This window comes from Oryctolagus cuniculus, chromosome 21, assembly GCF_964237555.1.
Source record: "Oryctolagus cuniculus chromosome 21, mOryCun1.1, whole genome shotgun sequence".
In the NCBI taxonomy this organism is placed as follows: Eukaryota; Metazoa; Chordata; class Mammalia; order Lagomorpha; family Leporidae; genus Oryctolagus; species Oryctolagus cuniculus.
Genome location: NC_091452.1, coordinates 31,679,138 through 31,706,154, shown reverse-complemented (window position 1 = coordinate 31,706,154; position 27,017 = coordinate 31,679,138). Strand labels below are relative to the sequence as shown.

Here is a 27,017-nt window from a genome sequence, read left to right as displayed (position 1 = left end):
GGCTCTGCTAAGCACTTTGAGATACTCAGCTACAAATCTAAATGTTTACTACAGATCTCCTAATTAATCTTCCAGAAATACCAGGTTTCAACCATAAATTTTATGGAATGTTAGATTTATTTCATATTCATAGAATAGATTTATTATAGGAAGTCTGGATTATAAATAATTTGTCAGTCTTGTGTTACTAATCGCTCTATAAATCATTTGGCTTTTTTTGATAAATCTGAAAACTCCATACTCTCTGAGCCTCATCTTATTTCTTAGAGACTATAAAGAGCAAAGAGTGAAAACCTAATAAGGATCCTTGTTCTTATCACCATACACCTCCCAGAATTTTCAGACGTCTCCTGTCCTCTTACATTCAACTCATTGTACCTTTTCTTTGTAGAGAAAGTCAGAGCCTAACTCATTACTTCATATCAATTGCATGAAATTTTGGTATCGTTTCTCTCTTTTTCACGGAATGGTTCTGATTTTGTTTCTCTTTTTTGAAATCTAGCTTTCAGATTTAATTATGAGCTACCTTTATTCCTTTCTGGAATTAGGAAAATAATAAATCAAATCTAATAACCTTGAAAATTGGTATTAATGAGTCCCCCAGAATGGACCCTCCTATCACGAAGATCGTGCTGTGCCCGTAAGTTAGGTTCATGGTGCTGGGCACTGCATGCCGGGCCTGCTTCTCTGAGGTCCCACTGTAACGAATGCTAATGAGCTTGCATCTGACTTAGGAGCTGCCTGATGGGACCTGACTCAGCAATTGTTCTTCTCGGTTTCAGTCTGTAATTCAGCTCTGTGTTCTTGGCTGGGTGATTCTTCCTGTTTACATCAAGGCTGAGGTGAGTGCTCATTGTCAGTTACGGGGTTCTCTGCAGTAGTTGTCTTCCACAAATTGCCTGTGTACTAAAAATGTCCTGGAGGGCGAGGTAAATTTCTGCCTCTTGATGCCTGTACTGACTTCCGTAATGCCTGAGAGGTCTCCTTTCTGCCTTGAGTAAACAGAAGGCAATAATTGTCTGCTGTTTCACTCTGGACCTTATTGGAGTCCACTTCTTCAGGCCTGTATAGAAAATGTTTTAAAACTTCATTTCTAACATCAGACCTTGGGGCCGGCACTGTGGCACAGTGGTGAGGCCACTGCCTGCAGTGCCGGCATTCCATATGGGTGCCAGTTCAAGTCCCAGCTGCTCCACTTCTGATCCAGCTCTTTGCTCTGGCATGGGGAAAGCAGTAGAAGATGGTCCAAGTCCTTGGGCCCCTGAACCCACGTGGGAGACCCAAAGGAAGCTCCTACCTCCTGGCTTTGGATCAGCAGCTCCAGCCACTGCAGCCATTTAGTGAATGAACAAGCGGATGGAAGACCTCTCTCTCTCTCTCTCTCTATCTCTGCCTTTCAAATAAATAAAATAAATATTTTTTAAAAAAGAATCAGACCTCAAAAAAATGGAGAGGGCCAGCACCATGGCTCACTTGGTTAATCCTCCACCTGTGACGCTGGCATCCCATATGGGCACCGGTTCTAGTCCTGGTTGCTCCTCTTGCAGTCCAGCTCTCTGCTGTGGCCCAGGAGGGCAGTGGAGGATGGCCCAAGTCCTTGGGCCCCTGTGCCTGCATGGGAGACCAGGAGGAAGCACCTGGCTCCTGGCTTCGGATCAGCGCAGCACCAGCTGTAGTGGCCATTTGGGGAGTGAACCAACGGAAGGAAGGCCTTTCTGTCTCTCTCTCTCTGTCTATAACTCTACCAGTCAAATAAAAAACATTAAAAAAAATGAAGCGAACAACTACAATAGTCCCTTAGTATCCATGCAGCAACGGTGCTAAGATTCGCACTCCCTCCCCACTATGGAGGGAGCAGCAGAGCCTCAAATTGCTTATAGAAAATCTCAGAGTCTACAGCCATACCACCCTGAATGCGCCCGATCTCATCTGATCTTGGAAAATCCCAGAGTGCTTGTCTATATGCTATACACGGTGCACATCCTCCTGAAAGCTTTAAATGATTTCCAGCTTACTTAAATAAAATGTAATATAAAGTAAATGCTAGGGGCTGGCACTGTGGTGTAATGGATAAAGCACCGCCTGCCGTGTCAGCATCCCATGTAGGCGTTGGTTCAAGTCCCGGCCACTCCACATCTGATCCAGCTCTCTGCTATGGCCTAGGAAAGCAGTAAAAGATGGCCCAGGTTCTTGGGCCCCTGCACCATGTGGGAGACCCAGAAGAAGCTCCTGGCTCCTAGCTTTGGATCGGCACAGCTCCGGCCCTTGTAGCCAACTGGGGAGTGAACCAGCAGATGGAAGACTGACCTGTGTGTGTGTGTGTGTGTGTGTGTCTCTCCCTCCTCCCCTTTTCTCTCTGTGTAACTCTGACTTTCAAATAAATAAATTTTTTAAAGTAAATGCTATGCAAATAGTTGTTTTACTATTTTGTTTGGAGAATAATGACAAGGAAAAAGTTTATACATGTCTAATACAGATGCAATTTTGTGTATGTATGTGTGTATATATATATACACACACATGTATGTATGTATGTATGTATGCAATTTGTAGTTGGTTCCATGTACAGATGTAGAACTTGTTCATTTACAGGGCCAACTATATGTTAGTGACTGGAAGATATAATACCTTGAAAAGATCTGTTCTCCGATCCATCATGAGAAGTGGGATACACAGCAGACTCATAGAATGGCAGATGTCCTAAATAGCACTCTGGACTCAGAATCAGCCCTTAAGGCATTCGGATCTGGCTGAAGAGCCCATGAGAGTATTTTAGGCATGGAAAGCCAAGACACTCTGGAAAAAAAAAAAAAAGAAGAAGAAGACCTAAATGAAAGATCTCTGCGAGTGAGATCCCAGTGGAAAGAATGGGCCATCAAAGAAGGAGGTACCTTTCTCTGAAGGGAGGAGAGAACTTCCACTTTGACTATGACCCTGTTGGAATAAGATCGAAGTCGGCGAACTCAAAAGGCTTCCATAGCCTTGGCAACTCATGACTAGAGCCTAAGGAGATTACTGACGCCATAAACAAGAGTGTCAAATTGTTAAGTCAACAACAGGAGTCACTGTGTACTTACTTCTCATGTGGGACCTGTCCTTAATGTGTTGTCCAATGTGAAGTAATGCTATAACTAGTACTGAAACAGTTTTTTACACTTTGTGTTTCTGTGTGGGTGCAAATTGATGAAATCTTTACTTAATATATACTAAATTGATCTTCTGTATATAAAGATAATTGAAAATGAATCTTGATGTGAATGGAATGGGAGAGGGAGCGGGAGATGAGAGGGGTGCGAGTGGGAGGGAAATTATGGGGGGGGGAGCTATTGTAATCCATAAACTGTACTTTGGAAATTTATATTTACTAAATAAAAAAAAGTAAAAAAAAAAAAAAAAAAGATCTGTTCTCTCCTTCTCTCCATATTGGTCTGTGCATGGGATGTGATTCCAAACAAAATCCAAACAGGATTTTTTTTTTTTTTTTGAGGAACTCAACAAATTGATTGTAAAATATAGGTAGAAGAGAAAAAGTGTGAGAATAGCAAAGATCGGGCCGGCGGCATGGCTCACTAGGCTAATCCTCCACCTGCGGCACCAGCACCCCAGGTTCTAGTCCCAGTTGGGGTGCCATTTCTGTCCCGGTTGCTCCTCTTCCAGTCCAGCTCTCTGCTGTGGCCCGGGAGTGCAGTGGAGGATGGCCCAAGTGCTTGGGCCCTGCACCCACATGGGAGACCAGGAGAAGCACCTGGCTCCTAGCTTTGGATCAGCACAGCGCGCCAGCCGACTATGACCATAGCGGCCACTTTGTGGGGGTGAACCAATGGAAAAAGGAAGACCTTTCTCTCTGTCTCTCTGTCACTGTCTAACTCTGCCTGTCAAGAAAAAAAAAAAAGAATAGCACAGATAATGCCTATCAGAGGAAAAGAAGAAAGAGTTGCCCTACTAAATATCAAGACTTACTATAAATCTGTAATATTAAATGCCATATAATATTGTCGCAGGAATTGGCTCACTGACAAGTGGAAGAAGGGGAAAGTACAAAAACACTCATAGCTGTGGACATTGACTTGTGACACTGATGGCCCTGCAGATCACTGTGGCCAGAAGGGGTGGGTAATTATCATATAAACAAAACTGGAGCCCTACAAAAATAATTTTAGATTTATCAAAGACTTAAATAGGACAAAAATTTTAACTTTGATAAGAAAGCCTAGAATATCTATGTCCTTGAGATGGGGAAGATTTTTAAATAAAACTTGTAAATCCCAGATCCCTGACTGACCACTAACACACATGTGCATATATGAGACCCTGGAGAACTCAAACAGAAAAAGGAAGGAACAAGAGGGAGGTCTGGGCCGGCGCCGCGGCTCACTAGGCTAATCCTCCACCTAGCGGCGCCGGCACACCGGGTTCTAGTCCCGGTTGCCCCTCTTCCAGGCCAGCTCTCTGCTGTGGCCAGGGAGTGCAGTGGAGGATGGCCCAGGTGCTTGGGCCCTGCACCCCATGGGAGACCAGGAAAAGCACCTGGCTCCTGGCTCCTGCCATCGGATCAGCGCGGTGCGCCGGCCGCAGCGCGCCGGCCATGGCGGCCATTGGAGGGTGAACCAACGGCAAAGGAAGACCTTTCTCTCTGTCTCTCTCTCTCACTGTCCACTCTGCCTGTCAAAAAAAAAAAAAAAAAAAAGAGGGAGGTCTGTGTGAAAGACAGAACTCCACCTGGTGAGTTTTGTGAGTTTACTGTGCCTTTAACTGACTACATGCCCCAACCCATACAGTGTAGGCAGAAGTATTTCTGGTTTGAGTTATCAGAGGACAGAATTGAGGATTGGCAAAGCATCTGAAAATGTAGTAGAGAGATCCACAAATAAGGGAACCAAAAAGAGGGTTAACTCTCCAATCTAGGTGTGAATTTTGCCCAAATCCTTGGCTGACTACCAAACCTCACAGGTGCAGAGGCAACCTCCTGAGGGCAGCTAAACTAGCAAGCAACTGGAAGCTGAAAAGCAGGCAGAAACATGAGCTCTGCACATCACAGACGTGGAGGAAATGGCTTGGAAGATTTTGCAGTGTGAGTTCTGACAAGTTAATTGTCTACTGAAACAAGAAATAGCAATCCCAATGAGAACAAAATAAGGTTCCAAAGTGCTACATTATATTATCTATGATGGCCAGCTTTCCACCAAAAAATTACTAGACATACAAAGAAAGGAGAAAATAATTGCAACATACCCTCCAGCAGAAAAAAAAAAACAAACCAATAAATAGAAACTGGTTCTGTAGGGGTCCAGATGTTAATAATGGACAAAATGTAAAGGAAAACGTGATGTTAATGAATGAGTAAATTGGGGCTGTCAACAAAAAAACCAAAACTGCAGAAAAGAACTAAATGGCAATTCTGTAGTTGAAAACAGAGGAATTGAGATGAAAAATTCACAAGTGGGCTTAACAGAAGAATTAAGATGGCAGAAGAGAAGATAATTTTAGTATAATAACACTCAGGATTTGATGTTGGTGTGTGGCATAGCAGGTAAAGCTGTGTCACCTGTGATACCAGCATCCCATATGGGTGCTGATGGCCTGGGAAAAGCAGTGAAAGACAGTCCAAGTGCTTGGGCTTCTGCCACCCACATGGCAGACCCAGATGAAGCTTCTAGCTCTCCCTCTCCCTCTCCCTTTCCCTCTGTAAATCTGACCTTCAGATAAATAAATAAATCTTTAAAAAAAAACTCAGAGACCTGTGGTACCATATCAAGCAGTCCAAATACATGTAATCAGAATTCTAGAATGAGTAGCAAGAGAAGGAAGCAGGAAAAATGTTTTGAAGGATCAATGAGTGAGAATTTCCCAGATTTGGTAGAAAATACTAATTTACAGATCCAAGAAGTTTAACAAACACCTATTAAAATAAGCATGAAGTCTCTCCTAGTTTCAACATAGTTAAACTGCTGAAAGCCAAAACCAAGGGAAAACATCGAAAGCAGTAAAAGAAAAATAACCCATTAGTAATTGACTTTTCATCAGAAACAATAGAGACCAGGAATCATTAGAATGACACATTCAGAATGTTGAAAGAAAGAAAAAACTGTCAACCAAGAATTCTATATCCAATGAAAGCATTCTTCAGAAATCAAGGTGATTGAATAGCTACTAATTTCTTAACAACACAAAAAGCACAAACGATAAAGAAAGAAATATTTATTGGACTTAGTTGAAATGTAAACTTTTACTCTTTCAAAGCTATTGTTAAGAAAATGAAAAGATAAGCTAGAGTCTAGGAGGAAATATTTTTACAAAACTTTGTGGCCAGTGTTGTGGTTTAACAGGTTAAGCTGCCACTTGCAATGCCAGCATCCCATGTTGGAATAGCTGGTGTAAGTCCCAGCTAGTCCACTTCCAATCCAGCTTCCTGCTAATGTTCCTGTGAAGGCAGTGGAAGAAGGCCCAAGCACTTGGGTTCGTGCCACCCACATGGGAGACTAGGGTGGAGTTCATGGCTTCTGGTTCCTGCCTGGCCCAGCACTGTCTGTTGTGACTGTTTGGGGAATGAAACAGCAGATGGAAGATCTTTCACTCTGTCTCTCCTTCCCTCTCTCTCGGTCAGTCTACCTTTCAGATAAATCTTTTAAAAATGTGAACAACACTTGAAGCAGAATTATTGGATGAGGTAGGTTACAGTTTATCTGTAATAAAACACATATCCAGAAAATACACTCATGTTTTTTATTGTTTGAGAGATAGAGACACAGACAGCTCCCATCCAGTAGTTTGCTACCCAGATGCCCACAGCTGTCAGGAGGTGGACACGATCCAGGTCTCCTGCATGGGTAGCAGGAATCCAGTAATTTGATCCAACACTGCTGCCTCCCATGGTCTGCACTGGCAGGAAGCTGGGGTCAGGAGCTCCAACTGGAAATTGAACTCAGACACTCCAATGTGGGATATGGTATCTAAACTACTTCACTAAATGCTTGCTCTTACTTTTATATTTTTTAAAAGCTCACAGCTCAATAAGAAGAAGGTTTAACAGATGTTTCATTGAAGAAAATAATGCAAATGGCAAAGTCACATGAAAAAAATGCCATTATTAGCCATTAGGAAAATATTAATCCAGTAAGATATAAGTCCACACTCATTTATATTCTTATGTGCTGGTTGGGTGCAGCTTCAAGAGGAGACTCAGTAGAGGCTCAGGAAAAAAGAAAAGTTAATTATTGCTATGGTTTAAACATGATTTGGCTCCCAAACTTACACTGGACTTTAAGCCCCAAAGTCATAAGTTAATGATACTAAGAGGGTAGAAATTTAATCCAATTGTAATATTTAGGAGGTGGGCCTAGTGGGAGGTCATTAAGTCATTGGCAGCATGCCCTCAAAAGGTAGTTCTCACAGGAGGGTTGGTTGTATAAAGCTGAGTTAGGCCTAGTCTCTCTCTGTCTCTCTGTTTCTCTCCTGGCTCCCTCTCCTTTTTCCCCTCCCTGCTTCCTGGCTCACCATGTAGTCATTCCTCCACACTTCACATCCTCCAGCTTCAATAGATGCCTAACCAATGGACCACCCAGTCTTGGACTTGAACCTCTAGAACCCTAAGCAAAAATAAACCTCTTTCCTCCATAGGTAGCCTGTGTCAGCTGTTTCATACAATATGAAAAGTAATGAAAAGCTGATGAATCAAATTATACTCAGAGGTCCTCAAGACATCAGGCACAGCAGGCCACGCCATGCAAGGCCATGGGTGAAAGACATCAGAGTGCTCAGGAGGCAGAAGACAGGAGTAAAGGGAGGGGTTTAGGCCACTGTCTTTTTTGGGGTTTCTGCAGGAATGGCAAGACACAGAAGAATGCACAATTAAGGCTAGTTTGAGATATGTTAGTGGGCTTTGGACTGGAGGGTTGGTCTCTGGTTGCCTGGCACCTGTTCCTGGGATAATTAAGTCAGAAGAATATTGTGTCCTGGTGTGCATGGGCCAGAGAAGGGAAGTTTGACTCTGGATTGGTTAGTTTGCCTTTCAAAGGCGTGTTCCTGCCTTTGTTGTCTTTAAGAATTGGCTCATGAGAAGGGCAGTCTGCCAACCAGAAGGGTTTTTTAAGATATCAAAACATCATTATATACAGAGAATTTAAAAATACTTACAGTATACACCCTCTAGAATGGCGAGGACAAAAAGACTCAAACTACCAAGAGTTGGAGAGGTTGTGGAGCAAGAGGGGAGCTTGTATGTGTCTTGAGCTACATTAGTCATGTTGGAAGACGATTTGGCAGTCTCGTAACAAATTAAACCTTATCACCCAGCCATTCTATTCCTAGGCCTTTACTCCCAAGAAACCAAAACCTAATCCACACACAGATTTGTACATGAAGTTTCATAGCAATTTTATTCATAATAGCCAAACCTAGAAAGAATCTAAACTGCAATCAGAATGAACAACATGGGGTATGCTATACCACTCAGCACAGGAGTGCAGACATGCCTCACATGCATGAGTCTCAGGATCATGCCAAGTGAAAGAAGTTAGACTAAAAGAAGATCCATTTTGTGTAAGCCTTTATGTTTGAATTTCTAGAAAAGACAGATCTGTGGTGACAGCTCACACCTGTCGTCTGGGACCAAGGTAGAGGGAAGGGCTCAATTGAAAAGTCAAGTGGCTTTGTGGGGACTTTATGGGGATGTTAAAAATGCTTTTTCTTGTGCATATGGTAATGATTAAACATTATGCAAACTCATCCAACTGTACACTTAAAATGGGAGAACCTCACTCTGTAAATGATGCGTTGACACTGTTAAAATTTTTAAAATAAATAGTGGAGTGGGTGGTCTAAGTTTGAAAGATGTGTTTGCCTTGAAGTACAACCTTTGCCATTGTGAAGCCATAAGACCAGGAGAGCCACCTCAGAATGTGACCATATTTTGAGATAAGGTCTTTACGGAAGTAATTCCATTTAAATGCGGGCCCTAATCCAATATGACATTGAAAGAAGAGGAAATCTGGGCACAGCCAAGCACAGAGGGAAGATGATGTGAAGACATAGGAAGAAGACACCTGCCACGAAGCCAGGAGAGTCTGCCTGCCATGACACTTCCATCAGAGCCCTCAGAAGAAGCAAATCTTGTCAGCACCTTGAACCTCCAACCTCCGGAACTGTGAGAAAATACATGTCTGTTGTTTAAGCCGTCCAGCATGTCCTGTTTTGTTACAGCAGCCCTGGCAGCATAGGGTGTGTACTAAGCATAAAACAGCTGAGAATCCTAGAGCCTTCTTGAGACAGTGAGCCATTTAGGGCAGTACATAATTTTGAGCCAAGTGGAAAGTGAGAATAATAAGAGCTGTAGGTGTTCAGAAGAGGGTATATGGTCACTGTGAAGCCCCCAGGAAAGTCTTAAAGCAGACGGAATTTGAGTTAGCACTGAAAATACTACATGCAGAGTCCCGCAGACAGGAGCCCACAAAGACAAAGCCAAAGGCACAATGACAGTCACTCACCGAGTGTTTACTCACCTACACGAGCCAGGCAGTCTGCAAGGCCATTGAGCATAACGAACAGAGAGGACACAGTTCCAGCCCTTGTGCTGCTCACAGCCCGAGACAGTGGAGAAACAGAGAGGGGTCGTTTGGCGCATCATAGCTCTGCTGGCACAGAGCCCAGGTCAGAAGGCTGTGTCAAGTTTCGTCTCCCTGATAGCCTGTGCTATCTTTGTTCTATGTGACAAAGCCCTTACTCTGGCTCTGCGACTGTTCCATCCAAGTGTCTGTCCTCATTAGACGTGTTCAACTAGCTGGATTCCCTTCTGCATTTTGCATATTGCACAGAAAGCTGGGTGCTAGGCTTCTTGAAGACAATGATATTGCCTCACCTTCCCTAGCCCTCCAATCTTAACAGGTGTCACAGGCGGCAACCACTAGGCCCTGCCCACCATTGGCTGGATCTCTGACACTCAGTGAGCCAGCTTCATTCCCATGGATCTGCCTCTTCTGCCTTCGCTGTCTGATGGTGACTTCGCTCATTGTTTGTACAGGTGGTGACATTGCCAGAATATTTGAGGAAGAGGTTTGGGAGCTTCCGGATCCAGATTCTCATCTCTGTTCTGTATTTATTCCTCTATGTCTTCAATAGGATCTCGGTGAGTTATGCAAAAGACTGCCCAAGAAAGAGAATTAAAAGTAAATCAGAAGGCAGGATTTAGGATCATGCTAGATTTATTCTAGCAGTTTACTCTGAGACCTCATAAATTACTTGTCGGCCTCTGCTGACTAAGCCACAGAGGAGGGAAAATACCTCAATAATACGTGGCTGTACCAGATGTATAAGCTACAGGTCTCTCCTCTGTATTCCCAGAGCTCCTTGCCCTCCCCCATCTCATATCATTAGATGGGCCTGGCCCAAATGCTGTGGTGTCTGCAACTAATTGACCTTGTCCTTAGGTGATGTACTAGGAACAACCTGGAAGTTACCATCAGCCTTACAAGAAAACTTAAACCCCTTGCTGTGTCTTTCAAGGGTGTTCACCTGCCTCTCTGGCCCAGGGCCCTTATCTCCTCCCCTTTCCTCGCCCTACTCTAGCCATGTTGCCTGCCCTCTTGAGTCTCTCAAATCAGTAAGTTTATTTCCAGTTGAAGCTGAGTGGAAGAAGTAAATAATAAAACTACAGATGTTGGTGAGAAGAGAGCCTATGAGCCCTGTGAAGTAGATGTTGAGGCAGCCCTGCAGCATGTCTAGAATGTTCTTTCTCTGGATTTCTGGGTGACTGGCTCTTTGTCACACCTTGGAGGAGAAACAACTAGCTCCTTGGAGAGGCCTCCCAAGGATGTGCCTGGTCAGTTTCTATTCCATTACTGTTTCGATTGTCTTAGTCATTCTTACACCAGGTGAGAGTAAATGATTTGTTTACTTATTGTCTGTAGTCTCCACTGCAGTGCAAACTTCTGGAAACCAAGGACCTGGTCCGGCTTGTTCATTGCTTAAGGCCCATGCTGAGCACACATTGAGCACACAGGGCGCTGGATAGATACATGTTTCTGAATAACTGAGGGAGGAGAATGTATTGTTGCTGTTTCCTTCATGAAACACAAGCTCCTTGAAGACAGCAACTGAGTGGCAGCATCCCTGCGTCTTCTGACTCCTGAGTGTCTTGGCACTCAGTGAACATGTGGTGAATGAGTGGACAGATGAACCTCTGCCCACTGGGTCCCAGGCTTTGGAGACCAGGATCACAAAACAAGAGGCTAGCCAGATAAATGATGTGCAGATGTTTGGAGATCAGTGCCCACTAAGCTGGGGGTCACCAAATCCCATTCGCAGGCCAATCCAGCTAATGAGCTGCTTTATACCGCCCTTCAGCTGGAGGTTGGTTTTTACAGCTGTCAAGGCTTTTGAAAAGCAGAGATGGTCTGCGGCTGGTGACAGCGTTTGCAATCTGGCCCTTTACAGAGAAGGCTCACTGGCTCCTGAGAAGCTGTCCCATTGCCTCTTCCCGGTGGCAGGACTGTAAGGACAACTCTTTGAGCATCCATCCCTGTCTGAGACTCCAGGGTGGAAAAGGCTACGTTGTGTTAATTGAGTGAGTTAACGTGAAGGTATTGACCTTGGCTAGACTCATAGAGCCCAAAACTTGAGTAGGTCTCACTTAGAGCCCACTGGTGATAGAGTGGACATGGTAGCCAAAGATGACTTCTCGCAAGTAGCTTCCAAGGTCAAGTTCTTTCTGGGCTCCTTGTTGATTCAACTGGAAATAGAAGTGCAGCTTGTTGACTTTGTACTCATTTCAGCTGGAGATCTGCCACAGTGCCATGTTCCTGAGGATGATCTTGGGCATGGACGTGTACCTGGCCATTCTGGTCTTGCTGGCCATTGCTAGCATTTACACCATCACAGGTGAGGTTGCTGTAACCATGCAGGGATGTATATGATAGAAATGCTCGAGTGCTTCGTGAAGTTGGAGAAGACAAGGAGGCAGCAATCTCCAGCTTTTGCATTTCCCCACATCTGTAGATAACATTGCCGAGGTCTGAGGGGGGATGAACAGTGAAAATCCCCAAGGCTGGGGTACTGAGTGGTCCGACCACTAGACATCAGACCACTAGCAGGGGCTCTGCGTAGGGTCTGACAGACAACAGTGATAGTGTTTGGGGCAGACAGGGCCTGACGCTGTAGGCAAACAAGTAACAGAGAGGGAGCACAGGAAGGGGATGAGAGTGTGGTCAGGCCTTCAGGTGGAATATTTTATGTAGGCACTTCTGGCCTAGGCAGCCTCTTTCTAGGTTTTGAGAATGGGAGCTCTTGTCAGTGTTTTTTTTTTTCAGCCATGGTACAAATCTTGGATGCTGGAGTGTGTCCCTGGCATAGTCCAAGTAGAGACAATCAGGGTAGGGAGCGTGCTTCTCAGAGTATATCTCGTCACATTTGGAGATGTGGTTGTCACAACAGGGCCCAGGGGGTACTGTTGGCATCTAGCAGTTTGAGGCTAAAGATGCTGCTGTTGCTTCCAAACTGAACCTTTGTGATGAGAGATGTCCATTTTTGCCAGGGAACACTTCCAGGTTTTATTCACCCAAAAAGTGGGCAGCAAAGGGAAACTGGGACATAGGCAAGCAAGATAAGAATCCCTCAAAAGATCCTGAAGATGTTCAAGAGAGAAAACGGGATGTACCAAACCTAAATATAAGCTGTGAGAAGTACTGAGTGAAAGGCATAGAAAGTCTGAATGTGACGTCTTGGGGAAACATGGCACGTGAGGTAGGTTAATGCAGAAGCAACTTGCAGCAGACACAGGCAAGTGGACTTTCCTTTCTCTGTCTTTCAGGTGGATTGGCAGCTGTGACTTTTGCCAATTGTTTACATGCTAGCATTATGGTTGTGGGATTATTTTTGTTAATGTGCTATGGTAAGTAAACTGAAGAAGATCGGGGACTGCGGGTGGAATCTTTGAAGCTAAAGCTGTCTGGGGCAGATTGAGGAGACTGTGGCCCTCTAAAGCCAAGGTCATTATTGAAAGTCTTACAAAAATTGGAAGGAAACTTCTGCTCACTTCAGTAGAAAGAGAAGTGGAGGAGCAGGAGTGGAGATGAGAGACTCCAGTGCTTTGGTTCACCACACTCGTTCCCACCGTGGTGCCTTTGTTCATGCTTCTCCTCTCCAGTAGAGGGTCCCTTTGGTCTACCTGATTCAGCCCAGCTGTCAGGGTCGGTGGAAGAGCCATCCCTGAGGTGTGATTCCATCATTCTTCTATCAACCCATCTTTCTTCTCTCAACTCACATCACTTCCTTTTTTTTTTTTTTTTTTTTTTTTTTTTTTTTTGACAGGCAGAGTGGACAGTGAGAGAGAGAGACAGAGAGAAAGGTCTTCCTTTACCGTTGGTTCACCCTCCAATGGCCGCCGCGGCCGGCGCGCTGCGGCCGGTGCACCACGCTGATCCGATGGCAGGAGCCAGGAGCCAGGTGCTTTTCCTGGTCTCCCATGGGGTGCAGGGCCCAAGCACCTGGGCCATCCTCCACTGCACTCCCTGGCCACAGCAGAGAGCTGGCCTGGAAGAGGGGCAACCGGGACAGAATCCGGCACCCCAACCGGGACTAGAACCCAGTGTGCCGGCGCCACTAGGCGGAGGATTAGCCTAGTGAGCCGCGGCACCGGCCTCAACTCACATCACTTCTACACAACTTAACATTTTTAAAAATACAGTCAACCATCTATATTCATGGATTCTACATCTATGGATTCAACCAACCACAGATCAAAAGTATTTGGGGAAAATATTGCACCGGTCCTAAGCACTTGCAGAATTTTCTTACTTGTCATTCCCTAAGCAATCCAGCATAATAACTGTTTACATAGTGTTTTAATGATATTAGATAGTGTAAGTAACCTAAAGATGATTTAAACTCTACAGGAAGAGAGGCATGAATTATAGGCAAACAATGTGCCATTTCATATAAAGGATTTGAGCATCTTTGGATTTTGGCATCCAGGGGGCTTCCTGGAACCAGTCCCCACCCAAAACTGAGGAGCAGAGTACATATCTTAATCACTCACTGATTGCTTCACATAAGTAAATGATACTCCCCAGATCTAAAACTTCTAAAGAGCCAGAACCATTGTGTCCACACACATGCAAAATGCAAACTGATGCATTAAGTCCCTACTAGATAAGTACTTACTGAATTATAACAATGACATAATAGCTGCTATGAATTGAGTACCAGGTACCATACAGGCGTTTGTCTATATTGCCTCATTTAATGGGATCAGTTGCCAGCAGCCTGCTTACTTTTGCTATCCTCATCTTACAAATGAGGAAACTGAATCTCAGTCAAGTACCTTAGTCACAAGACACACCAAGAGCACAACACACCCTGATCCGGATCTTCCTAACACCAAAGCTGAATATATGAGCTATCGTACTTCAGTGCCTGTAATGGCAGGTGATACCTTAACCTGGAAGTTTCTTCAAACGCAAGAGTATGAGCTTCACAACTTGGTGTCACCCATCATTCCATAAGTTAGAGATTGGTCTTGCAGACATCTGGAAGGAAAAGCTCTTGGCTCTGGTGGTAAAATGTTCCTGGAATGCTATGTGAGCACTACTGAAGGATTATGGTTCCACAGGGCATGTTTTTGGGCCCCACTGACTGAGAACAGATAGAATCACTGGTCCTTGGTCTTACCATTCAGTTACCATTAGTACTCCATGCAGTATACTCAGTGCTCTGTTGCTAGGACAACAAAATACATTTCAACCATAGTCCAAGTAATTGGTTTATTTTTAACTACACTGGGAAGCAGTGACTGAGCAACGAGCTATAAACTATAAAACACGGTACGCTATTGTGTTTAATTATGTGCTAGTATTAAATAGAACAAATTTAGAAACATGCCAAGTCTACCCCACCAGTTGATAATGTCATCCAAATAAAATAAACTTTAGAATTGGTGCAATATTCCATTTAATGGAATATTGCAGAATTCTATATAATTCTATATTTTTCACTGAGAAATTTAATGGTATTTTTAATTTAAATTCTCTGGTTAGCTTTTTGTTAACTTTACAAAATAATAAAATTATCATTTTCTTTTTAAAGTATACAATATCATATATCCAATTGAATGTTGTCCTTCAAAATTCGTCATTATGGGAACCCATGCAAGTATATTTTGATTTTAAGTAAGCAAAAGGGCACACAGTGAAATACTGGTCCCACCAGTGCCTCAGTTCTATTCCCAGAGACAACCAGGTCTATGTTTTGTATGTATCGTTCACATATGCAAATGTTTTAAATGTATGAGATAATATATTTTTTAAAGATGCATTTATTTATTTGAGAAGCAGAGTTACAGAGAGGCAGAGGCAGAGAGAGAGAGAGGTCTTCCATCCACAGGCTCATTCCCCAGATGGCCACTTTAGCTGGAGCTGGGCTGATTCAAATTCAATAAACAGGAGCTTCTTCCAGGTCTCTCACATGAGTACAGGGGCCCAAGGACTTGGGCCATCCTCCACTGCTTTCCAAGGCCACAGCAGAGAGCTGGATCAGAAGTCGAGTATCCGGGACTCAAACAGGCACCCTACATGGGATGCCGGTGCTGCAGGTGGTAGCCTTACCCGCTACGCCACAGTGCCATAGAGTAGCAGGTAAAGCCATTGCCTGCAGTGCCGGCATGCCATATGAGCTCCATTTCAAGTCCCAGCTGCTCTGCTTCTGATCCAGCTCTCTGCTGTAGCCTGGGAAAGCAGCAGAAGATGGCCCAAGTGCTTGGGACCCTGCACCTGCGTGGGAGACCCAGAAGAAGCTCCTGGCTCCTGGCTTTGGATCAGCGTAACTCCAGCCATTGAAGTCATTTGGGGAGTGAACCAGCAGATGGAGACTCTCTCTCTCTCTCTCTCTCTCTCTCTCTCCCTCTGCCTCTCTGTAACTCTGCCTTTCAAATAAATGAATAAATCTTTAAATAAAAAATGTTTTACAACCAGTTATTCTCCCACTGGTACTATATTCCGGTCACATTTTCTATGTCACTGAGTAGAGATCTGCTGCATTTTTCTCTTTTTAGATTTTAATAAACTTTTTAACTGAAAAGTACACAAATCAGAGTTCAAAGACTGATAAAAGATCAAAGTAAAACCACTCTGGTACCTATCATCCAGGTCAAGATGTTACACTTTTGTTTCCTTCCTTCCTAGACTAAAATTGCTGTTTTTCTTGCCTTATTACACTGGCTAGGACCTTAGTATAGTGTTGACTAGAAGTGGAGACCACAGGGTAGGTTTGGGGACAGTAGTTTAAATGCCACTTCAGATGCCTGCATCCCATAATGGAGTGTCTGGGGTTGAGTCCACTTCCAGGTCTAGCTTCCTGCTAATCTGTACCCTCGCAGGCTGCTGCTGATGGCTCAGGCACTTGGGGCCCTGCCATCCACATGGAAGACTTGGGTGGAACTCTGGCTCCCTGGCATCAGCCCGGCCTAGCCTTGGCTATTGAAGGCATTTGGGGAATGAACCAGGAGAGGAAAGATCCCTCGCTGTCTGTCTCTCTCTCTCTCTCTATGTCATTCTGCCTTTAAAAAAAAAAAAATTTGTTTAAAATCAAAAGTATGTATTCCTTAATCAAATTTCATAAAGACTTTCCCATTTTCTTCTAATACCTTAGTAGTTTCATGTTTCACCTTTTTAAAAAATCCTTATGAATTTTACTTTTATAAATGCCATGAAGTATCTTTATTAGTTTTTAGTTACTCAGTATCCTGTCATTGACTAGTCGTGGCTGCAAATGACCCTAAACCCATTTCGATTATCAAGGCTATTTCAAAGGAGTATGGTTTAATATGCCAAATAAAATTTGTTTATTTGTTTAGTTAAACAGGCACAGTAGTGACTTTTAGAAAAAAAATGTTTCCTTTAATGTTAAAAATTTGTACCACTTCGGATATTGGGGAAGAAATGCCATAGACTCTTGAGGAAAAATTCAACAATGAAGTTTTATAAATATCTTGTTGGCATTGCATGAAATTCATTCATGTCATAGTCAAGATTCTTGAACTAATTTGTGGTGATAGTTCAAACCTAGTGTAGGCAAACACATACTTCCTTGGTTCACATAGCCAAAAAGGCCAAGAGCACACTACATTCAGGCGTAACTAGATCCAGGGTTCTGAATGAGGGGCCGGCACCGTGGTGAAGCAGGTCAAGATCCTGGCCTGAAGCACCGGCATCCCATATGGGTGCCAGTTCTAGTCCCGGCTGCTCCTCTTCCAATCCAGCTCTCTGCTGTGGCCTGGGAAAGCACTGAAAGATGACTCAAGTTCTTGGGCCCCTGCACCCATTTGGGAGACCGAGAGGAAGCTCCTGGCTCCTGGATTCAGATCAACACAGCTCCAGCCATTGCAGCCACCTGGGGAGTGAACCAGTGGATGGAAGACCTCTCTCTCTGCCTCTACCTCTCTCTGTAACTCTGTCTTTCAAATAAATTAAAAAAAAAACAGGGTTATGAATGAACCAAGTAGATGTAAGAGCTTCAAATTATCATGGTCCCTGAGAGCCTGGTGGAGGGAAGCAGTCATCTCAGTCCCTTCAGCGGAAGAATCCTAGAGCAAATTCTGATTTGCCCAGCCTGGATCTCATGTCCAGTCCTCATATATCCGTTTTTGCCCAGCACACAGGGAATGTGGGCCAGGCCTAAGTCCCATGCTGGACTGGAATGGGAGGCAGTTTGACTGGATCCCCCCAAACTACCCAGAATGGGATCCAACTGGAAAGAGAGATTCTGCGACCAGAAGCAGGCAGAGAGAGGTTGCTGGGCGCACAAACACCAAGGCCTGTTCCTCTTAGCACATAAGGCCTGGACTGTGTCACTCTGATGTACTTTATGGATGAGACACAACCAATCCCAGTAAGTCTGGTTTTGCCATCTCGGTTCTTCAGTCGTATGTGAACACTCTGTTTAAGGAGCTGACGAGTGTGATCTTTTTCAGCCTTTGTTGCAGTGGGAGGATACCAGGAGCTGCTGAATAAGTACTTTGATGCCATCCCCAGTGTCATCAGTGATGGCAACTGGACTGCCACACCCGAGTGCTACCTCCCTCGCCCGGATGCTTTCCACATTTTCCGTGATCCCGTCTCTGGGGACATCCCCTGGCCAGGACTCCTCTTTGGTGTCTCTTCCCTCACCTTCTACTTCTGGAGTGCGGATCAGGTAATTAGAGGCCTTGTCACTAAAACCACTGCTCATGGGGTCTTGGGGGTGTGCCCGACATTCCAGGCCCCAGCACAGTCCGCAGATAGAAGGAACTGTGGACCTGTCCACTCCGTGGTCAGATTTCCCCGACCAATTTGTATTTATTGCCCAAATAGCGTTGTAAGAAGTTCCATGGAAATGCGATTTTCAGGGTGGTTGTTTGACACAGTGGTTCTTGGGATGTCTGCATCCCGTATTGGAGTGCCTGGGTTTGAGTGTCGGCTCCACTTCTGATCCCAGCTTCCTGCTCACGTGCAGCCTGGGAAGCAGCAGATGAAGGCACAAGCAGCTGGGCTCCTGCCAGCCACGTGGGAGACCTGGACTGAGTTCCCAGCTCCTGGCTTCAGCCATTGCAAATAACTTAGGGAGTGAATCAGTGGGTGGAAGATTCTCTCTCTCTCTCTCTCTCTCTCTCTCTCTCTCTCTCTCTGCATTTGTCTCTCTCCCTTTGAAATAAAATAAAAATAAATAAATACAAATTAAACTGTTTCTTCCACAGCCCCATCTACAACATATCAACTCTTGAATTTTTTCCCGCCTATTGTTGTCTAAAAAGCACAATTTTGTTGGAAATGAAAAATGGTTTTTTTTTCTCTGCTTGTATCAGTGATACGTTCTTTTAAAATATCATTATAGTGAAATGTACATCAGAAGAATGATGATGATGCATCTATGTGACCATTACCCCAGTTAAGAACCAGCACATAGGGGCCAGTGCCGGAGCGCAGTAGGTTAATCCTCCACTTGAGGCACCAGCATCCCATATGGGTGCCGGTTCTAGTCCTGGTTGCTCCTATTCCATGCTTGGGAACACTTCTCCTGGGAACACTGGGAACCTTCTGCTGTGGCCTGGGAAGGCAGTGGAGGATGGCCCAGGTGCTTGGGCCCCTGACACCTGGCTCCTGGCTACGGATCAGCATAGCTCTGGCCATTGCGGCTGTTTGGGGAGTGAACCAATGGAAGGAAGACCTTTCTCTCTCTCTCTCTCTCTCTCTCTCTCTCTCTCTAACTCTACTTGTCAAATAAATACATAAAAATCTATAAAAAAAAAAAAAGCAGCAGCACATTCGTCATTACCTGAGAATAAAAATGCCACATCCTCACTGGCAGAGAGTCACACTATAAAGAAAAGTTCAAACATGAAATCACCAAAATCCCATCAGAAAGTGATACACAGTATCTTAGTGAACCTGCTGCCAGAAGCCTTTTAGTGCATAAAGCAAATAGGCATGTATGCATTATTTTACATAACTAGAATTATGCTGATGCTGTTCTCTGACATCTCTTGGTTTTCTTTTAACTCATAAACATGTTTCAAACATCTTTTCATGTCAGTAAACAACTATAAACATTTTCCTTTTTAGGGATTTTTAAAATTTTTATTGGAGAGGCAGAGACAGACAGATAAAATAAAAAGTGCTCCCATCTATCTGCTGGTTCTCTCCCCATCCCCAGATGCCCACAGATGGCCAGGGCTGGGCCACACAGAACTGGGAGGCAGGAACTCAATCCAGGCCTCCCGCATGGGTGATGGGAACCCACCCACCTGAGCCATCACCTGCTGCTCCCAGAGTGCACATGAGCAGGAGTGGGGCTGGGACTCACACCCAGGCACTCCACATGGGTGCACGTGTCCTGACAGCACCTACCCAGCAGCCTGAGTGTCCACCTCAAGACCTCATTTCAGGATGGTAGCCCCTCTGCTGTGTATGGCTACCAGAACAAAGTCAGCAGTGAGTTCACGGGTGTGATTTCCAGTGTTCACCATCACAGTCCCTGATACTCCATTCTTGGGTGTGATCTCTGTTCCACCTGTCTGACCCCTAGTGACCTTATATGCTTGGTTCTTCTGATAAGTAATGCTTCTTAAATGACATGTCCTAATTCTTTATCATTTATGTACAGAAATGCAAATTTTTTAAAGATTTATTTATTTATTTATTTGAAAGAGTTACACAGAGAGAGGAGATGCAGAGAGACAGAGGTCTTCCATCCGGTGGTTCACTCCCCAATGGCCGCAATGGCTGGAGCTGTGCCAATCCGAAGCTGGGACCCAGGAGCTTCTTCTGGGTCTCCCACACAGGTTCAGGGCCCAAGGACTTGGGCCATCTTCTACTGCTTTCCCAGGCCACAGCAGAGAGCTGGATCGGAAGTAGAGCAGCCAGGTTTTGAACCAGTGCCTATATGGGATGCCAGCCCTTCAGGCCAGGGCGTTAACCCTCTGCACCATAGCGCTGGCCCCGCAAATTTAAATTATTTTGTCAGCTACCTAGATACTATCATTAATTCTAAAAACTTTATATAAATTTTAATTTACATGGTATATCATCTATGAGTAATGAAAAGCTGAATCTTTGTTTCTCTCCTTGAGCCTTTAGCTTCTTTGTCTTTTCTCAGGTGCCAGCTTGGATGTCCACATGTAACAACATTAGCTGTAGTCAGAGATGTTAGTACTCCCTCTGCAAGCAACCATGACAGAAAAGTCAGAGCCCTCCAGAATCCAAGCGGTGCAACTAACAGGCTAGGTTATACAGTGATATCAATTTGTGTATCTTAGTTGTATAAAATTTTCTATACCAAGCAAACAAAAAATAAACATTCTTTTCAAGCACATTTACATTTTAAAAAATTGGCCATAATTAGGCTATAAAAGAGGTTTTAGATTACTAATCAGTAGATAGATATCAAACACTGTTCAGACTAATGAAAATTAGAAAGTAAAAACAAAAGAACAATTTCTAAAATCGCTTGAATCTGAAAATTAAGTAGCATGTTATTAAGTAGCTTGTGGACTGGAAAGTCAAAAAATTACATTTAGAACTGAATGGCAATGAAAACACTGCGTGTCATCTTTTTTTAAAAAAGATCTATTTAGGCCGGGGCCACGGCTCACTAGGCTAATCCTCCGCCTTGCAGCGCCAGCACACCGGGTTCTAGTCCCGGTCGGGGCGCCAGATTCTGTCCCGGTTGCCCCTCTTCCAGGCCAGCTCTCTGCTATGGCCCCGGAGTGCAGTGGAGGATGGCCCAAGTCCTTTGGCCCTGCACCCGCATGGGAGACCAGGAGAAGCACCTGGCTCCTGGCTTCGGATCAGCGCGATGCACCGGCCGTAGTGCGCCGGCCGCGGCGGCCATTGGAGGGTGAACCAATGGCAAAAAGGAAGACCTTTCTCTCTGTCTCTCTCTCTCACTGTCCACTCTGCCTGTCAAAAAAAAAAAAAAAGATCTATTTATTTGAAAGTCAGAGCTACAGAGAGAAGAAGAGGGAGAGAGAGAGAGAGAGAGAGAGAGAGAGAGTCTTTTATCCTCTGGTTCACTCTCCAATTGGCCACAGCAGCGAGAGCTGCACTGATCCGAAGCCAGGGTCCAGGAGGTTCTTCCAGGTCTCCCACGTGGGTGCAGGGACCCAAGGACTTGGGCCATCTTTTGATGCTTTCCCAGGCCATAGCAGAGAGCTGAATGGGAATTGGAGCAGCTGGGACTCGAACCGGCGCCCATATGGGATGCTTGCACTGCAGGCTGCGGCTTTACCTGCTACACCACAGCACCGGCCCCTGCATGTCAACTTTTAGGGCATATTGCAAACAGTACATTAAATGTACATTTTGGGAGATGTGAAAAGTTAGCTGTAATAGCTAAACATTGAAATCTAGAAATTGCATAAACAGCAGTAGACCAAAAAAGATTAAAAAGAAGACAGATATATAAGGAGAAATAAAATAATAAATACAATTAGTCAGCTTCTGCTACTGTAATGAAATGCCCAAGGCAAACTAACTGTATGAATTAAGCAGGTTTATTTAGCTCACAGGTTTGGAGGCTAAAAGCCCAAACAGCATAACCTGACTCTGGTGAGGGCTCCACGGCACATGGGTTGTGGAAGAAGGGATCACATCTCAACACTGGAGCCAGAACAAGATGGAGCTTGCACAGTCCCTTCTGAGAGTAGTGCCCCCAGTTGACCTCGGGACTTCCTACTGGGCCTCGCCTCTTAAAGGTCCTACCTCCCAAACATGCCACAGTGCGGGCCAAGCCTCCGACACATTAATGAACCTAAGGCTGGACGGGGCGGTGGCAGGGGTGGGGATAGTGATAGAAATCAGCAAAGTGCACAGTGAACAAGTACAGATGGTCAGGAAACCAAGACCTGGTTCTTTCAAGACTGATGAGGTAGACATCTTCTAAGAGAATGGGAGAAAAATGAGATGCTTAAAATACCAAACAGAAAGCAGGGAGCAAAAGCAAAGAATCTTTTAGAAATTACTTTTAAATATTATGAATGCATGTGTATTGATACATTTCTTTTTTAAAAAAAGATTTATTTATTTGAAAGGCAGAGTTACAGAGAGAGGTAGAGGCAGAGAGAGAAAAGTCTTCCATCTGCTGGTTCACTCTCCAAACAGCTACAACAGCCGGAGCTGCACTGATCCAAAGCCAGGATCCAAGAGGTTCTTCCAGGTCTCCCACATGGGTGCAGCCATCCTCTACTGCTTTCCCAGGCCACAGCAGAGAACTGGATCTGATGTAGAGCAGCCAGGACTCAAACCAGCGCCCATATGGGATGCTGGCACCACAGGCAGTGGCTTTATGCGCTACACCACAGTGCCGGCCCTTTGATACATTTCTAAACCTATCTTCAATGGATAAATTCCTGGGAAATTATATAATAGCATTTTGGGCAAAAGAAGAAATTTTGGATGGAAAAATAAAGCAATTAATGACTAGAAAATAGTAATCAAAGCATCTCTCCCAGAGCTCTAAGCCCAGATAGCTTTACTAATAAAGTCTACCAAATTTCTAATCTCTTACAAGGTGTTCCAGAAAATAAAGAAAAGCTAAAACTGCCCATATCATTTTATGATTCCATAGTAATCTTGGTTCCAAAGCTGTATGAGAAAAATACAAGAGAATAAACTTAAGAACATTGTTTCAGATATCATAAATAAAATATTCATTGAATTAGGTAATTCTTAACTGTTACATTGTGATTGAATCAGGTTTAATTCAAGCAGTCAAGGATGATTCAAACAGAATTTGTATTATTACAATTTGTCTCAGTAAAGGCAAAGACAGCATTTGATAAAGTTCAATACCTACTTTGATAAAAGTTTAAATCACAAGAGAATTGGAAGGGAACTTTTTAAAGAAAAAGATACTTATTTGCTTATTTGAAAGGCAGTTGCAGGGAGGGGTCAGAGGAGAGGATACAGAGAGAGAGGTCTTCCTCCTGCTGGTTTACACCCCAGATGGCTGCAACAGCCAGTGCTGGACCAGACCGAAGCCAGGAGCCAGGAGCTTCTTCCAGGTCTTCCACATGGGTGCAGGGGCCCAAGTACTTGGGCCATCTTCCACTGCTTTCCCAGGTGCATCAGCAGAGAGATAGATTGGAAGCGGAGCAGCCAGGACCCAAAGCTGCACCCATATGGGATGCTGGCACTCCAGGTAGCAGCTTAACCTACTATTCCATAGTGCCAGCCCTGAGAACTTTCTTTACTTGGTAAGAATTATGTACCTGAAAATTCCTTATGGAGTTAAGAAACTTCAGATGCATTCCCTTAGCCATCAGGAATCAGAAAAGAATACTCACCATGAGCAATATTAAGTTTAATATAACACTAGGAATCATGACCAAGCTCTAAGAAATAAAAGAAAAAGAAATGCCATGATTGAGAAAGAACAGAATTGTTACTGTTTGCTGATAATATGATCATCTGCCTAGGGAAAATAAAAAGGTAGAAATAATAGGCAAATTACAAGAATATGAGCTCTGCTAATGTTGCCATATACAGGATCAACTGGGAAAAAAAATCAGTAACATTTGTCTACACCAGTACTAACCTGATGCTGGGTGCTTTACAGAGGAAAACGGTGTTATTTTGCTCACAGATTTGGAGGCTGAACATTCATGATAGGACAGCCCCATCGGTCCAGCCTCCAGTAAGGGTCCCCTTGACTGATAACATCACGGTGGGACCACTCATGAGATGGGGAGACCACGTGGTAAGACTGGAAGCCAGAGCCAGGCTTACTGTTTTGTTTTTGTTTTTGTTTTTGTTTTGACAGGCTTACTGTTTTATAACAACCCTCTCAAAGAAATACCCAAGGTCTTGGGAAAATCATCCCACCTTGTGCCAGTGATCTAATCACCTTGCTCTTGGCTCTACCACTAAAGATTTCACCACTTCCCAACTTCCCCACACTGAGGACCAAGTTTCCAGCACACGAGCCCTTGGGAGACAAACTTAAAACCATATCCAGAGATCATAGCTGATGATTACAGGCAATTTACAGAAAAGGAAATTCAAACAAGTGTAAATGCTAACAAGCATATTAACTCAAAGTTATCAGGAGCAGGCAAAGTAAAACCACAATGAGACTGGCAAAAATTAGCTCTATCATGCCCGACACTAGGGGACCAAGAATGTTCCAGAGCCCCTGTGTGCTTCCAGTGGATTCCACAGCAGTGCAGTCTGATCTAGAGGATAATCTGGGAAGATCTGACAAAATTAAAATACTGTTTTCTAAGCTTCCTGGAGTCTTCATAAGACATCCTCACACAAGTACATCAGGGACTGAGTGTAAGACAGGCGTGTTGGTTCCTGCACAGTGGGTATGTGCAGTGGAGGTAAAACTGCAGAGCACTGTGCAGCCATTGGAAACAGTGAACGAGATGGATCTTTAAAATGTGGAGTGGAAGCTGAGTAGTCTCTGTTTTGCAGCTGTCTGTTTTCATTTATTGTTTGAATTCATTCCCACCTCCTTAGAGTGTATATTCATTGTGCTGTTTTACCTAGGGAAAAAAAAAAACTTTATATGTTTCTCATCTCTTCTTTTTTCGACACTTTATAAGTTGCCCCTGAGACTTCCATTTCTGACAATAGGTAAACTGGATTTCCTGAACTACCTCCCAATCACAACTCCTAAGAATGCTGGGTAAAATGTAGCAAACATCTTGCAATAGCCCTAGAAGAGCTCATCTCCATCAGCTGAAAACAAAGACTTGCAATTATGAGAGCCGGGCTGACAGTGACACTGGCAGTGCCCTGACAGCATTCGCCAGGCTTGCTTTTCAAAGACGTAGGCTTGAGTGACCATGGGAGAGATCAGAAGAGCCTTCGGTTAATGAGAGATGACAGGTGAACTCCCCCTGTAGGACTTGGACTCTTGAAAGGCTAATGCCTCAGACAAAAGGCCAACTAGAGAAAAAGATCTGCCCACCAGCAAGGAGAAGCAAACGGAAAAGTCTTTTCTGAGAACTCGCAGTGACAGGCAGGCCTTCCTGTGTGTGTGGCTTTCTGATTTATGTGTGTGACAAATGCCACACGAATGAATGAACAGAAAAGCACACAAAATTTGTTCAAGCCATACCTGGCAGGAGGAGTAACATGTTCCATCTGCAGGAACGCACCGTTACTATGGCTTAAATGTTTGTGTCCTCCACCAAAAATCCTTGCCAAAACGGAAGCCCAGTGCAACAGAATTAAGAGGCAGGGCCTTGGGGCCAGCGCTGTGGCATAGCGGGAAAAGTCACCACCTGCAGCACTGGCATCCCATAGTGGGCACTGGTTCAAGTCCCAGCTGCTCCACTTCCAGTCCAGCTCTCTGCTATGGCCTGGGAAAGCAGTAGAAGTCGGCCCATATCTTCCCATGCACCCATGTGGGAAGACCAAGAGGAAGCTCCTGGCTCCTGGCTTCGGATCAGCACTGCTGTGGCCATTATGGCCATCTGGGGAGTGAACCAGTGAATGAAGACCTCTCTCTCTCTCTCTCTCTCTCTCTCTCCCTCTCCCTCTCCCTCTCCCCTCCTCCCTCCCTCCCTCCCTGTCCTTCTCTCTCTGTGTAACTCTTATTCTCAGATAAATAAATAAATCTTTTTAAAAAAGAGGCAGGGTTAGGAGATGATTAGTGCCTTACAGAAAGGCTACAAGGAACCTGCTAGGCCCTGTTTGCCCTTTCACCCCTTCTTCTGTGTGAGGACAGTGCTCAGAGCACTCGCTTGGACCAAGCAGAGATTGGGCCCTCACCAGACACTAACTCTGCTGGTACCTGGATCTTGGATCCTCCAGCCTCCAGAAGTGTGAGAAATAAATTGCTGTTGCTTATAAATCCCTCAGAGTGACTGTTAGAGCAACAGAAACAGACTCTGATATCCCTTAACCAAGGTCTTACAGGATGACTGTAAATAAATCCCTGCGCAACTCAAGCTGTTCATCACTGTAACAAAATACCTAAGGCAATCTGTTTATAAGGAAAAGAGGTGATGTGGCTCACGGTTTTGGAGGTTTACGGGCACGGCAGTGGCATTGACCCAGTTCTCACGAGGGCCATCACAACTGCATCACATCATGGCAGATAGCAAAGGTCAGAGCACGTGTGAGAGGAAGGCTCCCAGCTTGAGACAAGAAGCAGAGAGAGACCCAAGGGTCAGGTTCAGGCTCATAGAACAACTTGCTCTCACAAGTGCTACCCAGGGTCCCATGAGAACTAACCTTGGTCCCTTTCACAGGCATGCCCCCAATTCACCTAGGACCTCCCACTAGGCCTACCTCTTAAAGGTTCCATCAGCTCCCAGACTACAACCCTGGAGACCAACCTCTCTTAGCATACAAACCACATCTAAACCATGGCAGACCCTAACCCCAAAATAGAAAACACAGAACAATCAAGCCACCATGAACAAGAAACAGACCTAGCACCTCCAAACTTCAGAAACTTGCAGTCTTGGATAATAACATAACAAAGCAAAGTGTTGAAAAAAAAGGGGCTGGCGCTGTGGCGTAGTAGTGGGTAAAGCCACCACCTTC

The 27,017-nt window shown here is 44.5% G+C and overlaps 1 protein-coding gene across 5 annotated transcripts in view; it reads left to right on the top strand.

Moving 5' to 3' along the window:
* The window catches only part of LOC100338951 (sodium/glucose cotransporter 1), a 71,809-nt gene that overhangs the window by 14,628 nt on the left and 30,164 nt on the right, over positions 1–27,017 (top strand). For 4 of the 5 annotated variants that reach the window (XM_070065727.1, XM_051837134.2, XM_070065730.1 and 1 more), the window contains 5 exons: positions 783–842; positions 10,016–10,120; positions 11,766–11,871; positions 12,800–12,880; positions 17,954–18,174. In XM_070065727.1, the coding sequence (XP_069921828.1) occupies positions 783–842; positions 10,016–10,120; positions 11,766–11,871; positions 12,800–12,880; positions 17,954–18,174 (573 nt within the window). The remainder of the gene's footprint in view (positions 1–782; positions 843–10,015; positions 10,121–11,765; positions 11,872–12,799; positions 12,881–17,953; positions 18,175–27,017) is intronic. The other variant, XM_070065728.1, reaches the window with a different exon arrangement.